Source organism: Lottia gigantea, assembly GCF_000327385.1.
Source record: "Lottia gigantea unplaced genomic scaffold LOTGIsca_175, whole genome shotgun sequence".
Classification (NCBI taxonomy): domain Eukaryota; kingdom Metazoa; phylum Mollusca; class Gastropoda; family Lottiidae; genus Lottia; species Lottia gigantea.
In genome coordinates, this window is record NW_008708227.1 from 146769 (window position 1) to 165970 (window position 19202).

General features: G+C 33.1%; 1 protein-coding gene across 1 annotated transcript in view; it reads right to left on the minus strand.

Annotated features, from left to right (window-relative positions):
* LOTGIDRAFT_173864 (hypothetical protein) overlaps window positions 1–18925 on the minus strand; it is a gene marked incomplete at both ends in the record, with an annotated part of 22575 nt that extends 3650 nt beyond the window's left edge. Inside the window, 2 exons of the mRNA XM_009051941.1 lie at window positions 82–364; window positions 18722–18925. Coding sequence (XP_009050189.1) covers window positions 82–364; window positions 18722–18925 — 487 coding nt within the window. The remainder of the gene's footprint in view (window positions 1–81; window positions 365–18721) is intronic.
* Between the last annotated feature and the right edge of the window lie 277 nt (window positions 18926–19202).

Below are 19202 nucleotides of genomic sequence, written 5' to 3' on the forward strand. Positions count from 1 at the left end.
CCACATCGCGAGATATTTCAGCTTCATCAGAATCAAAAACACAGAATAACATGTCATCAATAACAACCCATACATCCTGACCTCGCACTTCGTCCATCAACCATCCTTTCATATCACATTGGGAGAGATCACTGGCTAAAACATGTTTAGCTTTACCCTCTGAGAGACTTCGAGTTGGAGGATTGGGAGCAGGCTTCCTCTTGCTGCTCCTCATCCCATTAGAGGGACTGTAAATGTCTGTACCCATGGTTAGCGATTTATTACCATCTTTAACTGAATTGCGTCGACTTGATTGTGTGGTTGTAGGGGTACCACCTGAATTACCAATAAACCTTCTATCAGTAACATCATCCAACGTCTTCAGCTGAAAGTATAAAAAGAATCAAATAAGTTTATATTTCGTTCAATTAAAATCAATAAAAATAGTATTTATCGTCAATTAATGTTGCTTGTTAGCACCTTGAAGACTTAACGTTATCGTCATAGTAATAACACACATTTGCTAAGGAATGTACACAACAGTTTTCGATCCTGGTAGCATTATGCTAAATTATCATATTTCCAATTGTCACTATTTATACCTGCTTATAAACAAAAGTTGTTCATAAGACTTGTTATAAGTCCCAAGACGCTGTGGGGTGTTCAACACTTCAGACTAAACCTTTACACTCTATGATATGCACCCAATGATCGATGTTAATCGTCATAATTCACGTGGAAGAATTGAGAAATTTATTATCAACAAGCACGACCATCCATTCATTAATGTTATAATTGTCTGAGGCCTTCAAGCGAATTTATTAATCCATAACCGATTAGCTAAGCTCCAACGCTTCAGACATATTTGATACGATAGAATAAGCAAACGTTAATTTTGTTAAAAATCAACGAAGCAAAATAGTTTGAGCTAAAAGACATCCAGAATCGTGACTTTCAATGGCAAAGTCATTTCTTGGTCAAAATTAAGCTTTTTTCAATTTTTTAATAACTGGATTCTGCCACATGTTTATACTATGCAAATATATTTAAAATGGATCCTAGAAGCTTGAATGTCCAAGTTAGAAAGCCTGTCGTATACTGGCATCCACAATGGCAAAACTACTATTTCCATGAACCAATCGAAATGAACAAAATATGATTTGCTCTCAATTTGAAAAACAGACAATGTTATATCGATAGATCAGACCGAAGTGTTCAATCCAGTGTCTACAGTGGAATTATTGCTAGACCAATCTTGCAGCGAGATCTGAGAAATTGAAGAAGACATCACTTGACACTAAAACCAAATGTTATGTTGTAGGACATACTGGATTATACAGGTTCAACAACTTAATCCTATCTACTTGTCTATCTATAACACAAGTTGGGTTCTAACTCTACCATGCACGTGTCCTTCACTTATAAATCCAAACCCACATATTTTTTAAGTGGCTTATAGATGTGTTTAGAAAAGGGATATATTTAATGATCTTTCTATAACTTGTGGTTTATTAAGTGCTATTAAACTGTGTCATGCTGACCTTAGTTGGGCTATTACGGTCACAAGCAAATGCAGATCAAACTGCAAAGCAATTTCGTGCTTTTATCAGGAGATTAGTCAGTGACATTGTCATAGAGATATATTGAATGTTCTTTCTGTCACTTGTGATTTATTAAATGCCATTCAGCTATGTCATGCTGACCCAGGAGTTATGATTATTGGTCATAATCCAAACGAGATCAAGCTGCAAGGCGATGTGCTTTTCGTAATAAAATTGGTACCTATTATGCTGTCAGTGGCATTATCATTGTCAATTAATTTTATGCACAACGTTTCTTAAAGGCAACAACAAACGCACTCTTTAATAATTGTGAAGTAAGTTAACTTTATTCAATATGTGCGGAGGCTTTTTACTATTTTTTTTTATATTTTTTAAATATTACATTTCATCCTGCGGAGATAAGGTACAGACGAACACGAGCGTATATTTGGCCAAACAGTGTGAATACTAAATTTCCCTTGGTTTGCACAGGTGAGCTAAGCGGTATACATTTACGGGAATAAGATATCATTGTGTTTACCCCTGGGGGTTTATACGAGGGGTATACCACAATAGGGGCATTAACGGGGTTTATTCACAAGACAAGTTGTTAATAAAGGTATATAACATTGACGTAATACAGACTGTTAGCTTCTTAACCTGTCGCTTGTTTGAATCTCTTCTGTTGCATTGATATAGGTAATCTTGCAACACTTAGCTAACAATAGAAATTGTCACCTAATATATGACTTGATAGACCCATAGATTGAGACATTACGGAATTGGGCATGACAAACAGATACAAAAGAACACGGGCATATATTTAGGTCAATAAGCACACATTCAATACTGTATTATATTACTCAAAACAATGAAGTAAAAGTGCTCTAAAATAAGTTGTTAATTCTTTCTTTCAGATGATGAACACCTACTCGGGTTATGCACCTTTACTAGCTCTCTACAAAAGGAGTCTTATTTGGATTGCGTAAAATTATTTCTGATATTAACATGTTTGGTTATTGATACTGTATAAATAGGAGAAACAAAAGCTTTGTAAGATGATATGATAATTTAAAACAAGTTAGCTCATTCTCGATCTTAATCTTAAATAAACCGTCTTGGATCGATTCTCTTCTTTTCAAACAAATGTTAACGATTATAATCATGACCCCGTCTGTTGTCTGCCGCCAAGGGTCAAATTGACTTCATATTTGTCAACGTTGTCCAAACGTAGCAGCAAACACATCAATTATCAGCAACGTGCGAAGTGAATACTTTACAGCATTTTTCAGGTTTAGATAACCATTCGCAGAATTTAACAAGAAAATGTTCAATGGTACTTATTTGTTTCTGGATCAACTAAAGCTGTGTCATTAGCGTCCATTATGAACTAGTTCATGCCTGACCATTATTTATCGTACATGATTTTATCAAGAATATAAGAATAGCTGTCTATGTTGGAAAGGTAGGCCCGTACCGTATTTATGTAGGATAATGCACATGTATCATCACAGACTACACAACCAGTTCTCAACAGGTTACACTAATATTGAATTTTTTCCATTTATGTCGCTCGTGAAAATCTAGCCTAAATAATTTGAATTTTGTTATTTCTTAACCCTAATCTCCATATTTTGGTTTCTAACTCTATCACAGGTATGAACGTGACAAAAAAAGTCCAGTAGATTCTATAATTATTAAGTTCCGTATTCGATTTCAAAAACGAATACAACTAATACTTGAATGATAATTTTTAAAAAGTAAGTGTGATGATAAGATTAACGTCAGAACATCCCTAACGATCTGTGAACAGGCGCATAGATCGATTGATAGATGAAAATAATTCATGAAAATGAACACAAAAATGTACGCTTAAGTCAGAGCTTAAGTCACGGAGCAATAGTAATGTAGTATCTGGTCGAGTGGTTTATTTTCTTCATGACAGAGTTTCTGTTATAAAGTTGTTGAAATCAACAGTGTCAGTTACGTATCATCTGTTTTTCAAAATAAACTGAAATTAATTAATTTTTGGTCTTGAAAAAACCCATTGAAAACAACAATTTCGATTGGTACAAGAAATGCCACAATACTCAATATCAGAATTGGTGAAGTAAGATTTTCTTTGAGATAGTGGTAGCAATATTTTATCAATGTAAAAAGATTTAGTTAACCCTGAGGGTATCACCATCTAAACTACCAATAAACCTAAAGTCTGTAATTTGGAGTATTGTTGTTCAAATCACTTCATTAACACTTTCTACACAAGGGACAAGGGCGTGTTCGGGGTAAAACTTACACCCTATAAATATAGATCCTCCGATTTCCCGTCTTTCGTAAGTGGTTTGGGTGAAAATTATGGGTTTATTACACCATAAACAACGTTCAGATGAAGAAGTCGATCTTTATGTCGAAGAATATGAAGACGGTAAGATGGTAATATTGTGTAATACCTTTGAGATCTAGCGCTGAATTAGAGGAATCAATACAAGCAGTAAGAAGCAGTGTAGGAGCCAAAAATCAAGTTTGACAAAAGAATAGGGAGATCTAATGAACAAGTAACCCATATATTTCATAATATACTATTACTGCTTAATTAAAATATTGTATACCATGACCCATTTATATATTTTTTTTTGCGGGGTTAAATTTGGAACAAAAATGAAGAACCAAAACCAGGAATTGACTGAATAGGACAAACATTCCGAACAAGACCAAAAATTGTACAGATGAGATGGGAAAGACTATAATATGACTGAGACAAAACATTGCTTGATATAGTAACGACTATCTGTACCAGATCAAAGATTAGCTGCAATGGGAAAGACGATCCGGGCCAAACATTGGTTGAAATGAGAAAGACATCTTAAACCAGACCAAAAATTGTATATGTAATATGAAATAGGAACAATTATCCGCGCCAGACAAAACATTGGTTGAAAAGGGAAAGACTATCTGTGCAAGATAAAACATTGGATGGAATAGGACAGACGAACTGTACCAGACCAAACATTGGTTGAAATAGGAAAGACTGTCTGTGCAAGATAAAACATTGGCTGAAATAGGACAGACGATCTGTACCAGACCAAACACTGCTTGAAATAGAAAAGACTGTCTGTCACAGACAAAACATCGGTTGAAGTAGAAAGGAATGTCTAAATCGGATTAATCTGAAACAGGCCAAAACATAGGTTGAAACGAGAAAACATACGCCCACTGGCAGCTGTTAGAAATGATAAAACAGTCTTTAGTGACTAAAGTATGTATTTTCTCATATTAAAGAAATTTTAATAGTTTGAATTCATTGATATATATATATTTACTGCCAGTTATTTATGCTGACAAATTCCACCAAATTTTAAAAAATCAATATCAATAATCCAAACAAATTTCATTTAATCAATTGAAAACTGTAGTCTCTATTGTGTTCACAAACAATTTTGGACGTGTGTTTCCTAAGTCAAGGGCAATAACTCAAAAGCCGTTCATCGAAAGATCGTCAAATTAGAACTTGACCAAGATCTCATCAATTTAAATGAACACACAAAATTTCATTAAAATCAGTTGAAAACTGTAGACTCTATTGTGTTCACAAACAAATTTTGACGCGTTTTTCTTAAGTCAAGGGCAATAACTCAAAAACAGTTCAGTGAAAGATCGTCAAATTCGAACTTGACCAAGATCTCATCAATATAAATGATCACACCAAATTTTATTAAAATCAGTTGAAACTGTAGTCTCTATTGTGTTCACAAGAAATGTTGACGGACCGACGGACCAACGGACCGGGGCGACGGCAATATACGTCCACATTTCCATGTGGGCGTATAAAAATGTTTGAACCAGACCAAACATTGGTGGAATGAGAAAGACAATATACACCAGATCAAACATTGGTTAAATCAAGAAGGTGTAATAGTCTATTAAAGCTCATTAGGTTGAAATAGGACACATTAAAGAACCTCTGTTTCGCCTCAAAAGTAAGACATTCTGTAATATAACAGTGTATTGTATGGTGAAATTTCTGAACAAATCCCTAATTGGTCATTTTGATCGATAACAATAAGAGCCAAATCTTAAATCCACTTAGCAGTCTCTCTTTAATAGTATTATAGGTATAATGTTAACCTATACATATTTGATATCTATCTAGGTAATCAAATAATACAACACTCTATTATTCTATTCTTAATACATAGATTATACTGTCTACAGACTGGACGAATAAATGAATGAATTAAAATTTAGGCGTCATATTCTGTAAAATGTAGGCTACCGACAATACTATATATTCTATTTTAGTGTATTCTGTTTGAGAACTTGGAGATTTGCAATTACGTTTAAGCATTTCTATGAATTATGAAAACGAGTGAGAAAAGAGATCCTCTAGATCAGGGGTTTTCAACCTTTTTCATTCTACCATTTCAAAAAGGGGTTTCTTTTTCGAAAATTCTGATTTAATTTTAGTCTAAAAATAGACAGAGTTTGAAAATGAGCTACCCCCTCCCTCCTTCCTATCTCATATTCAGTTTGGTGACATTACTGGTGAAATAAAATAATGGAGAATTTCATGTCGTTAAATTAAGTGTCACCGAACAAGAAACCATGAAAAAATTAATTAATGATAGACAATTTCCTTATATCATACCAGCAAACTAAAAATTAAAACCTATGTCAAAATTGCCACATTACACATGTTTTGAAACCTGAAACGTCAATAAAATAGTTGGCCTTGAAATTATTCTTATATGTTTTAAAAGTATCATATAATTCCTTTACCTGTGAGATTCAATGATGTGCATATATCCAAACCAGAATCCATTTATGAGAAAACACATAACTTAAAATACAAACGGATGCAAAGTTCAACTAATTTGTTTCCGAGAGTAGAAAACAGAGTATGTGAGCAGTGTTAAACACAGAACAAGTGAATCAAATCATTTCACCAAAGTTCACGCTACATTTAAGATAACAAGGGATTTTCTCAGGACCCCGATGGCCCGTCATTATGAAAAGCGCTCATCCATGTCCTAACAAGTACTTGATACCTGCTGGACAATCGTAACTAATACAACATTAGCCTGGATTATCAAGGCGTAAAATCATGTATCTTTGTCCCTTTTGTTTTAATTACAAATTACCTATTTGTTCGTGGAAATGAATGAGAGATTAGTCACCTGTATTCAACCGATTCACTTAATCGTTTTCCTCAGAATTTTTTTTATTCGCCCGTTCTCATAAATATTCGCTCTGCCAAGTAAATAAATAAACATAAATTAATATTTAGTTCAGTAAGGAATGAAAAACCGACATTTAAGTTCTACAAACTATTACAAAATGATAATGATAATAGTACGTATATTTATTTCCTTTAAAATCTGAAGCAATCTAATGTAAAACGACACAAAATAGTACAACTTTCAAACACATCACCATTGTTAAATAATACGCACATAATGTGCAGCAGAGTGCTTAAGTAATGTCCGAATATCATTTTCTGGATTTTTTGTCACACAAAAGTTTATGAATTCTTAATTGTTTGTACAATGTTTTCAATGACCATTTTGTCTTGTAGTATATAGCCTTAAGGGAGCATTAATATAATATCCGCGTTCGTTCAGTATTGTGATTTATGTTCTTTAAGTGTTTCTAAATGATTATGAAGTCATTAAACTTTGAAAGGTTGTAGTTATATTTAGAACAGGTTACGTGTTAGTATTTACTTTTAGTTTTAAATCTAAATCCGATTTAAGTTTAAAGGTGGACACTTGACCACGGAAAATTTTCATTTTAAGAAACACAAGAGTTAGTTTGCCTTATGAACCAATTTAAGATTGATATTAACGTTACGTTATCATCTTTTTTTGTAATTTGAGTCCCAAAGGCATCGATAAAAGCTTGTCGAGTATTTCTCGTGAATTGCATTAGATAAGTGTTGATTACATTTCGATAAAAATTTGTTAAGATTGGCTTTAAAGACTCACTAAAGGCTGATCTTTCATGCGCTTTGGCTCTCAATTTTAAAGAATCTACGAAAGTTTAGAATCCATGTTTTTCTCTGCATTTCTATTTCTGTTCATTTCTAGTAAATAGTATTAAATAAGTGTTGATCACATTTGAATATTAGCAAGAATATTCAGGGCATATAAATCGTAATTTACCAGTGATTACAGATGGCGCTACCTTTAGAGTTGTTCAAATATAATTGATGAGACAACTATATATTATGGGGTAATAATACTGTGTATTGGTAGGATGACAATGTAACAAGTCTCTATTCGTACGAGTACAGTAGATTATTCTTATGTAACATAACACGTTCCTAAATCTTCTTAAGGCTAGAAAATGTCAAAATTAAGGTACATTGTTATTTTTAGACTTGTTACATCATTGTTATGAGTTGCTCCACAAGATTTGACTTTAAATCTGTGTCAAACTGTTTCTTGTCATTTTCCGTTTCGTCCTATTACATGTTATATCATGTTATCATAAACGCCTGGTTGCACTATGCTATTGTGGCAATCAGCTCGAAGTTACGTTCGGAACAGTGTACATTCAATCAATTTACTTCAAGTCCAAAATATATTTTTCTGTGGTTGCCCGCCTCAGACGCCTTTACTGAAGAAAACATTTCTTTCAACTTATTTGCGTCATATTTTTCGAAAAGAGAAAAGTAAATAAAAGCAAATTATCTGTGTACAATTAGCTATTGGATGGTAGAAATGGAATTGAATTAGCCAAAAATGAAACCTTTATTAACACAAATTTATAGTGGACAACTCATTGGATCTTGGGTTTATTGTACAATCGTTTCATATGTCATCATCAGGTGCATTAAAGTATTCCCGCCATCATCTGTGAAAACTATACTGGTCATTGACTCTAATGTCTTAGCAGCAATTTAAAATTTAATGTGGTCAAACTTCTCATAAATTTATGTGACCTCTCGTTGAAATGTGACCCTTTGACCCGGATTAATTACGTTTAATTTCAAGATGGCGTTACAAAATGGCCCCAGGCCGAAATGACACCACTGTCTTGTAAACCGTTATCTCAAATGACTGATCAATTCAAAACTGATAAACATTCAATCTGAGACGGAGTTAAAACATGGCCAGTGATAACTAAGAGTGATAAATAACAAACAAATAAAAGTCTGGTACATTGGTATCTTGAACTCCTAGTTTAAAAATTGGGCCAGACCGGACTTCTGTATGTGCAATTCTTTTAGAAGTTCTGAATATAAAAAATAACAGTCTATTTCTAAAATCTTATCTTCAATGTTTAGAATTCGCAAATTGTCTTAGTTGAAAAAGCTATTTTGGAGATCACTGTTGTATGTTTTGTTTGCGGAAATACGATTTTTTCTATTTGTTAGCATTAATGTAAGAACTAATTGTTCTGTGGTTCACAGTTTCAGATCCATCCAACTGATATTACTAAGTCTTCTTGTCCTCCAGTAAAATCAGCACCTGAATTGTAGAGTAGCATCAACAATAGTGTTAAGAGTGAAGAAGTTCCTAAAAACTTCTATGTAAAGCACTGGCCAATAGTCTAAGGGATGGCCCATTTGGATTTAAATCTTGTATGACGATCGCCGACTATGAATCAGTAGTTGTACGATATTGTACCCAGATTGCTACTGATAACACATAACATGGGTCAAATTTGTCTATAGAAAATTAATGAACCAAATAAGATTAAAATCGTGAGATCATTTGAGGATCAACCAATGAATAGTGATCCACTCAGTAACAACAAAGCGAAGACTAAACTACAATAGTGCGGGAGAAGACAGGGATCTGGAATGTAACCCAGTTTAGCAGAAGCTGTGTTATATTTTGACATTTGCAAAATATTTTTTGGCAAATTCCTGCAAATCATTATCTACATAGTTAATAATCTTTTTTTATATAAGTAAATAGTCTTCAGAAGTACAGCATTCTGTGTTACAAAATTTGATTTCGATGTTTTCAATTCCAGTTAAAAACACATGCATTCACAATTCTATTTTAAGACTAACCTCGCAAGTTTTATTGCTTTGATGTATTATTAACCTTGTCCCTAATTGAATTACCAGATAACCATCTACACCTTTGTTTTATAGTAGCAATTATAGATTTATTCTTCTTCATTAAATATTTATTGAGAATTTATGATTTGTTTATATTTACGTCAATAAATTGATTTAGATCTATTAATCTAATCGGATCGGACGATCAATTAAGAGCTCTTGATTTTTTTTTATCGAAAAATCATATACAACTCATATAGATTAAGTATTTATTAACAAAAGAGATAATTTTTCCGAATGCTCAATTTTCACTCAGTGCAAAAAGTGGTAAAAGGCTATTATCCTATAGCTTTTCATCGTCAAAAAAATACAAAATGATTTGCGGAATTTTAAAAATTCAGATTCATCAGATTCGGCTTAACCCGTCTTTTCAGTTTCAAATTCAAGGAATCCGCAGGTAATACAATCTGCTACATATAATCATTTTGCATAAGGGTATTTTTCGTCTCAATATTATCTAAAAATGTCCCTGCCATGACGAAAGGCTAAAATGTTCACTATTAAACTCTTTCAACATTACAGTTTTGATGTCTCTTTGTGAATCTTGATAAATCAACATTCTGCTCACACGATAATAATGTTGAAGGTACTTCATTAAATTGACGTTATTAAATTTATTCAATGTAAGCTTAGTGTATATTGTTAAATTATGATTTTAGACACGTATCTCAAGTTTACTTTCGTCTTCTTCAATCGTCAGTTTTTTTATTTACTGTATGAAGTCTACAAGGTAATTGAGGATTATAGGATATTTATACCAAGGTTTCTAATATCAATTGGTATATATCATTGAAACAGACTTCCAATGGTTAAGTTGTTAAGGATTATTAAGATTTTCGGTACAGATGTATTGTATTCCTAAAGTTAAAAACTAAAATCGATCGAGAAATATGCTTTCTGGAAAATGTTAACAATTGTTTGGATAATTGTACAGGTTTACAGACATTTTACCCCAAGAAGAATACTCATTGTTTCTGATTCTGACCTGTTGACCGAACCCTCTACTTATAATGTTAATCACCATGCGGACTGAAATGATGCACTGGCATCCCCACCCCTTGACCAATTACACCATCATGGAATCATCTCTTTAGATCCTTTTTAACATATCAAGACAAACAAATACTCTAATAGTCGAATATCAACGTGCAACCAGATGTGATAGTTTGTTAAAGAATTAAATAAACTACAGCTAGAAGGCGTTAAGAACCAATATTTTTCAACCAGGCTAGTCAAATAGTTCCGTTTCCATAGTCAAGAAACGTCATTCCCTTGTCTCACGAGCATCAGTCATTGACAGTCATTAACGATCCAATTATGTAATCATCCGATAAGGTCAATGATTTATATGGGAGTGGTGCACAAATTTATTCAGCCAATAATCCATTGAGCGATTTTCTTTCCAAGTCTGTACCTCAAGACAAGAAGTTTTTCAAACGATCAATCTCTAATTATGTTATAGACTCAGAGTAATATTACTGCAAATTTGGACCAGTGGAGAAATTAAAAAACAATCATTAGGAAAATTGAAACTTAAATACATCAACCGACCACCAAATACAAAAGTAAAAGTAGAAACACTACAATTTGGTATAGATTTTTGAAATGGTCATGTTCACCGACAGATATCAAAAGTCAAAACATCAAAGATGCGTCAAAGCTGTCAAATGCTCAGTATGTCATATTTATTCTAAAGTCTTATATAAGACCGACTCTTATAATTCCAAACACATATGAGCAGTAGGATAACTCTGAGATCGACCCGCAAACCCTTTACAAAAAAATTCGGTCCAAATGACCTCAGTCCATTTAATGTCCAGATTCTTGCCAATAAACTAGTGGGTTTGTCTATTTTGAGCTCCTTCTTCTTTAAAATGTGTTTAATTGGAGTGAATCTTGAGTGAATTTAGCCAATTTCTCACCAAACATCATCAGTATTATTATTGACATTGAGTTAGTTGTCAAGTTGAATCGTCATCGTGGGTCAACATTACTTAATCTTAGAATAAATATTGAACAAAATATATTAAATCTTCCAATTACTGCTTGCCATTACTGACAGAAACTGGATGTTTGGACTCTTCATGTTTTTCAACGCGGTCTAATACAGACTATGGACAAAGGAAGCCATATATTCGCTATCTGTATTTTCTTTTAACGTCCCGAACTCTTAAGAGAATTCCACGTGAGTTGAACGCCACACGAAAACGATCTCCGTGACGACAATTTTCAAAATCGAACCAAATACTGGTGTAAGCGATAGTTAGGTGGGTAGAGCAGAGTAATACACGCACAGGAAACATCCTCTGGGTTATTGGCGTTGTAATATGGCGTAAAATGTTGTAGTGGTTGAAGGCCTTAACTCTCTCTTAAGACACCTATCTTGGTCATCAACATTTCATCATATGGAATGATCTGTGATCGATTATTCCCAATCCTGTACCGAATCTTTGGTTAATGGATCGCTCTGTAACAAAGTGACTACTATGAATTATATTAGCCTAATAATCTCCGCTCCATCTTTTGTGGCGTCAGGATTAAATATAAAAAACTAGTCTCACTAACACGCAAATATTTTCTTATTTTGAATTGGTCAGAAGTAAATATTCAGGCCATTGTTTCGTATTTACTAAAGATATTATAACAAGTCATCTTAAAAGGTTACGGAGAAAAATGGGAACATTTTTAAACATTATTGAAGCACGTAGGATATTTTAAAAGGTGAAATAGAATGGAGAAATGTTTCACCTTTTCCGTATTCAATATGTTTGAAAAGAAATAATACAAAGAAATTTGTTGAAATAAAATTCTATATACTTCACAAGTGGGATATAATCTTCGCCATATAATATATAATATACTTAAAAATTCGTTTTGACATTTTCTTTTACAACTATTTTGATCCCATTTTTTTTATAGGTTTCCTTCATTTTCGTATATTTTGAGACTGTTTGAAACTTTAAATCTGGTGGTATTTTGGGGTTTAGGGTTATAAATTTGAATCTGGTGCTCTGTTCTATGAATCTGAACTTTCCAGAAGCAACTTTTGTAGATGGCGATAATAAAATTACGCCAGAGATATTTTTCCTTTACAATTTACATCAATTTAAATGTATTTGATTACAGGAGAATTCTACGACAGTCTTAAAAGTGACAAGGGTAATTACTATTGAATGAAACGAAAATTCCCCAATCTGATAAATACGTTCAGTTTGAAATTAATATATAGGTAAATACCTCGTCTCACCTAGCTAGACGTTCAAGTATTGAGTTTATGTTAAGTAAAGGGCGTTAAAATGATAAAAGCTCTCGAGATTGTTTGCTTTACCTAGGTAAACTGTCATCTTAAACTATAGTTAAAACAATCTTAATCTTACATAGTAAAACAAATATTATCTTCTAATCTTCTTCAACATAGTTTAACTCAGACTTTAGGAAAACTGGACACTGGACGTTTGCTAAAAAATGTGAATTGACCAGACCTTCATCAAATGATACTTATTTATAAGATTTATGGATTGTTGTAACCATCTGCCCTGGTCAATAAACACTATTCTGGGTTTAACCAACCTTTTGCAGAATTTCAGATAATTCTTCATCTACCCTGACAAAAAAAATCAATATGATGGCCCAAGTCTGTCTACGGAATATTTCTCATAGCTTCTATTTACACTACGTCTGTGGTGCTTGTCATTCCAGATAAACTGGAATTAAGCCCTATATGATACATAATAGGGCTTTGAACTGGACTAGATTGTGACGTCACTATCGCATAACAAATTGTAGGAATCGATGACCTCGGCATAGTACAAATGAAAACTGCTTTATTGAAAACACTGACTTGCATCTTTTTATTTCCAGTCATACGACAGTTGCAGTTACATACTAATTATTATACGTATTCTTCATTATCGCCAATGTTTTTTATTCCGTTTCCACTGAGAATTTGAGACTTTTAACATGGTAATTAGCACCTTAATAAGCTTCCTGTTTATAACCTTTAACGGCGGATACAAAATATTTTCTTTCAAATTTTACCAATCTATTTACGAATCTGGTTCTCCTGATATGAAATTGCATAATGCAATCGTCAATAAATATACAATAGACAAAATTAGCTATTTGGACTCGGTGGTACAGAAAGATAGGATGCATAACTCAATTCATTTCACTCAATTTGATTTCATTTTGATTGCTCGGATAATTTTCCGAGAAATGAATTTAAATATGAGTTTCCTTGTGATATTGATTATGAGATTCATATGCATGGTAATTTGAAATTTTTAAGCTAAACATAGCAAGCAATATATGCATATTCATCTATACTCGATATCAAATGCATAACACAGCATTGACAGATGGAAAATGTAGAAAAATAACTTGTTTCCCATTCACAGCTGTTGTCAAGTGTCAAGCCATTGTGATTGTTTGTTTGCTTTCTTGCAGTTTGCCTCTTATACCTCTTAATTCAACAAGTCAAAACCAGAGTAACACAATTTCATTCATTCCGAGAATGTGACCAATTTAGTTGAATATTGCATTCTGTCCAGTTTAGCGTAAATGTGGTAGCGTACCTTACCTTTAATTTCTGAGCTAATCATAAAGATAACGGAGAATCTACTCTTATAATATAACATAACATCACGTCAAATTTCCACGCCAGTAGAAACAGGTGAGATGAGTGTTCAGCGAATATTCATCATGGTACCATCATCTCCTGCACAGTCTCATTTAACTAATAAGTGCTGTTATCAGACAAACTCCAACGTGAACTTTTTATATTCAAAATTCTCAAAATAAATACCACACAGTACACTTGTCAGTTATACATCGTTTAAAAAATTATCAACTGGACTTCTCACCTTTTAAAACGTCTTGAAGAAAGTGTCTAAAACAAGATCTTCCTTAAAGCTTGATCATCAAGTCAGATGTAATCGCTATGTTTGTACAATGGTTAAATTTTAAACACTAGTTCACTTTACCCAATCATTCATTGTCAATACAAGTTACTTTAAGAATTTTTCATTTTCAACTTTTGGTCTTATTATAGGATAGAAGACAATATTAGAATGTTAAATGGGTCAGTATACGAAAGAAAATTGCCAATTACTTTAAATATCAGAAGCCTTTTACATTGCAAATTTACAAACCTTCTGCAATATGAATGCATTGCCATCAATTTAATAGTGTCACATAGAAACCAACGTATATTTATATAATATTTAAAATATTCAGACAAAACTATAAAAAGCCACAAAATCCAGAATAACATGTTACGCATTTGTAAACACTTTTCAGTGTAAGTGACTTTCAAGAAATTCCACTCAGGTAAACGAGTACAAAGATGAATCACATTGAGAAAACTTACATGATATTCAAAAGATATCCTTGACCATTTTATAATCAATATACTTTGGTTCGCAACGTTTTCGGACTCCTCATGTCCCTGAAGTTCCTCTGGAACCTCTGCGCCATACAAATATGATAAAATCCCATTGAAATTAAATAATAGCTTTCAACCACAAACAATGAATCGATATACATCCAAATCATTTGTTGATACCCATTATAACATATTTTCCTCCAAAGAGACTTCTAAAGGACCTTCTCGGGTGTTCCATTGGTGATATCACATTGAAAACCAATTGCGATAACATGTGGATAGTTCGATATCCCTTACACGGGCCTTGGTGAACCATTACTCTATATTTCGATACCATTACTATATTTCGATATCCCTCACATTGGCCTTGGTGAACTATATATTTCGATACCATTACTATATTTCGATATCCCTCACATGGGTCATGGTGAACCATCACTATATTTCGATACCATTACTCTATTTCGATACCTCTTACATGGGCCTTGGTGAATCATTACTATATTTTGATACCCCTTACATGGGCCTTTTTGAACCATTAGCAAATTACACATAACTCATTAAACCTGGCCCATACCTTTCACACACGACAAATCAACAACATAATATGAATGAAGTATCCCTTTAAGTTATTCTTACAATTTTATGAATGGTCGTAAAAATTGGGTCATTGATTTGAATTTAAAAATAGGTAGATTACAATAAATCATTAGATTACTATATAAAAACCACATCTAAATTGATTTAAAAACTCATAAAAATCATAACGAACCATAACCTTTGACATAGAACTACGGTGTAGGTCTTTAGGACCGGGTACTTGCACTGGATCCCTTTTCTCGGGTGTTTACAAATGAATTTTAATGCTACGATAATTTCTGAGTATGTGGTAGTCTTTGACTTTCTTTGAATTTTACGATAAAATCGTTTGACGTAACGAACTAACCAATCGAATTGCTTTCAATCATCCTGACTCAGAGCCATCAGACATTTTCAACTCTTGGAATGAATAGCTTACCATAAATCGTTGGTAGCAGTTTTCTTCAAGGAGTGCATTGACATTGTTATAGGATCGAGTTGGGTCTCTTCGACAAAATTCTTCGAAGTTTCAAATTGAATTGATGAAATGAAGAAAAGCACCGTCTATCTGGTCCAGTACAAATATTGAACAGATGAGCTGGACACCTTCTTCAAATATTTACCAAGCAAACACAAGAAAAACATGTCTCCAACAAATTTGGGGTTGAAAGCGAAATATTTAGCTCAGACTAGACGTAGTGTATCGTCAGTCTTATATTGACCGTCGACCCGTACGCAAACAATAGGCGGTGTGTTTGGTCATTTCAAGGTCCACTTGTCGACACTTATACGCTGACCAAGACAAAACTTTGACCATCTAATTTGACAGACATTAAATGTTCCCCATTCTTAAATTTGTTTAATTCATTGTGTCAATACATGTTTAATGGCTTTGAAAATCTGTAGTTAAACCTTGTAGACGACACTACCAATTGAATAAAGTGAAGCCAATTACACCTGGATTCACAAATTTTAAATCATTCCGACTGATAACCGTCCACCGTGTAACTCATGTCGTCATTTTGAGGAAATACTAACAAATTGATCGAATGGAAATACTAACAAATTGATTCAATAGAAATACTTACAAATTGATCTAATGGTACTACAAACAGATTGATCTAGTGGTATTACTAACAGTTTGATCTAATGGTACTACTAACAGATTGATCTAGTGGTACTACTAGCAGTTTGATCTAATGGTAGTACTAACAGATTGATTCAATGGAAATATTAACAAATTGATTCAATGGAAATACTAACAGATGATGGTACTATTAACAGATTGATCTAGTGGTAGTACTAACAGATTGATCTAGTGGTACTACTAACAGTTTGATCTTATGATACTACTAACAGTTTGATCTAATGGTACTACTAACAGCTTGATCTAATGGTACTACTAACAGATTGATCTAGTGGTAGTACTAACAGATTGATCTAGTGGTACTACTAACAGGTTGATCAAATGGTACAACTAACAGTTTGATCTAATGGTACTACTAACAGTTTGATCAAATGGTACTACTGACAGTTTGATCTAATGGTACTCTTAACAGTTTGATCTGATGGTACTACTAACAGTTTGATCTAATGGTAGTACTAACAGATTGATCTGATGGTACTACTGACAGTTTGATCTAATGGTACTACTAACAGATTGATCTAATGGTACTACTAACAGATTGATCTAATGGTACAACTAACAGATTGATCTAATGGTACTACTAACCGGTTGATCTAATGGTACTACTAACAGTTTGATCTAATGGTACTACTGACAGTTTGATCTAATGGTACTACTAACAGATTGATCTAATGGTACTACTAACAGATTGATCTAGTGGTACGACTAGCAGTTTGATCTAATGGTACTACTAACAGTTTGATCTGATGGTACTACTAACAGTTTGATCTGATGGTACTACTAACAGATTGATCTAGTGGTACTACTAGCAGTTTGATGTAGTGGTACTACTAGCAGTTTGATCTAATGGTACTACTAACAGTTTGATCTGATGGTACTACTAACAGATTGATCTAATGGTACTACTAACAGTTTGATCTAATGGTACTACTAACAGATTGATCTAATGGTACTACTGACAGTTTGATCTGATGGTACTACTTACAGTTTGATCTAATGGTACTACTTACAGTTTGATCTAATGGCACTCCTAACAGATTGATCTAATGGTACTACTAACAGATTGATCTAATGGTGATCTAATGGTACTACTAACAGTTTGATCTAATGGTACTACTAACAGATTGATCTAGTGGTAGTACTAACAGATTGATCTGATGGTACTACTAACAGTTTGATCTGATGGTACTACTAACAGTTTGATCTAAAGGTACTACTAACAGATTGATCTGATGGTACTACTAACAGTTTGATCTAATGGTACTTACTAACAGATTGATCTGATGGTACTACTAACAGTTTGATCTAATGGTACTTACTAACAGTTTGATCTAATGGTACTTACTAACAGTTTGATCTAATGGTACTTACTAACAGATTGATCTGATGGTACTACTAACAGTTTGATCTAATGGTACTTACTAACAGATTGATCTGATGGTACTACTAACAGTTTGATCTAATGGTACTTACTAACAGTTTGATCTAATGGTACTACTATCAGTTTGATCTAATGGTACTTACTAACAGTTTGATCTAATGGTACTACTATTAGAGAGCTATGGTAACACAAGTTGATTGATTTAACTATGAGATTGGTACCCCTGTGAGATTAATCATATGGTACAACTATGCGATTGATGTATTAGTACCTCTATGACACTGATCTAATGGTACCACCTTGAGATTGATCTAATGGCACCACCTTCAGATTGATCTAATGGTACCAATATGAGATTGATGTATTGGTACCACTATGAAATTGATCTAATGGTACTACTATGATATTGATCTAATGATACCACTTTTAAATTGATCTGATAATACCACTTTGCGATTGATCTGATGGTACCACTTTGAGCAAACTTCGTGGTTCATAATAGATTAATTACAATCTACGGGAGGTAACTCAAAGATTATACGAACAATATTTATTGTGATACCTCAGACCACAAATCTTTCACATAAATTGGATGGGTGTAGTCGAAGCAATTTTTTTTTATAATTTCTAGCCCTCATACCACCGCCATCCTTTTATACGGTAAAGTAAATATAGTAAAACATCTTACGGGTGTGCTGGTGGAGAAGTAACGACGTCTAATATTATTGATATTATTGACAGCTAATTGGCTGTGTTTGTTGACAGATAGTTGTTGTAATAAATGTTGTACAGATGTTAATACAGGATCTTCATTTTCCTTATATCTTATACCAATTATTTCCATTTTATTCTCATCCTTTTGTTACTGAAATAGATAAAATAGTAAACAGCACCGAAATCATATATCTATTTCATACAAATAAATGTTCTATTTTTTATGATTAAATGTTCTATTGAATATGAATAAATGTTCTATTGTATATAAATAACTGTTCATTGTATATTCTTTTGTATATAATTAATAATCTATAGGTTTTATTAATAAATTTATCATTGCACAATATTGTATTTCGATAAATATTCTACCGTATATTAATAAATGTTCTGTTGGATATAAATAA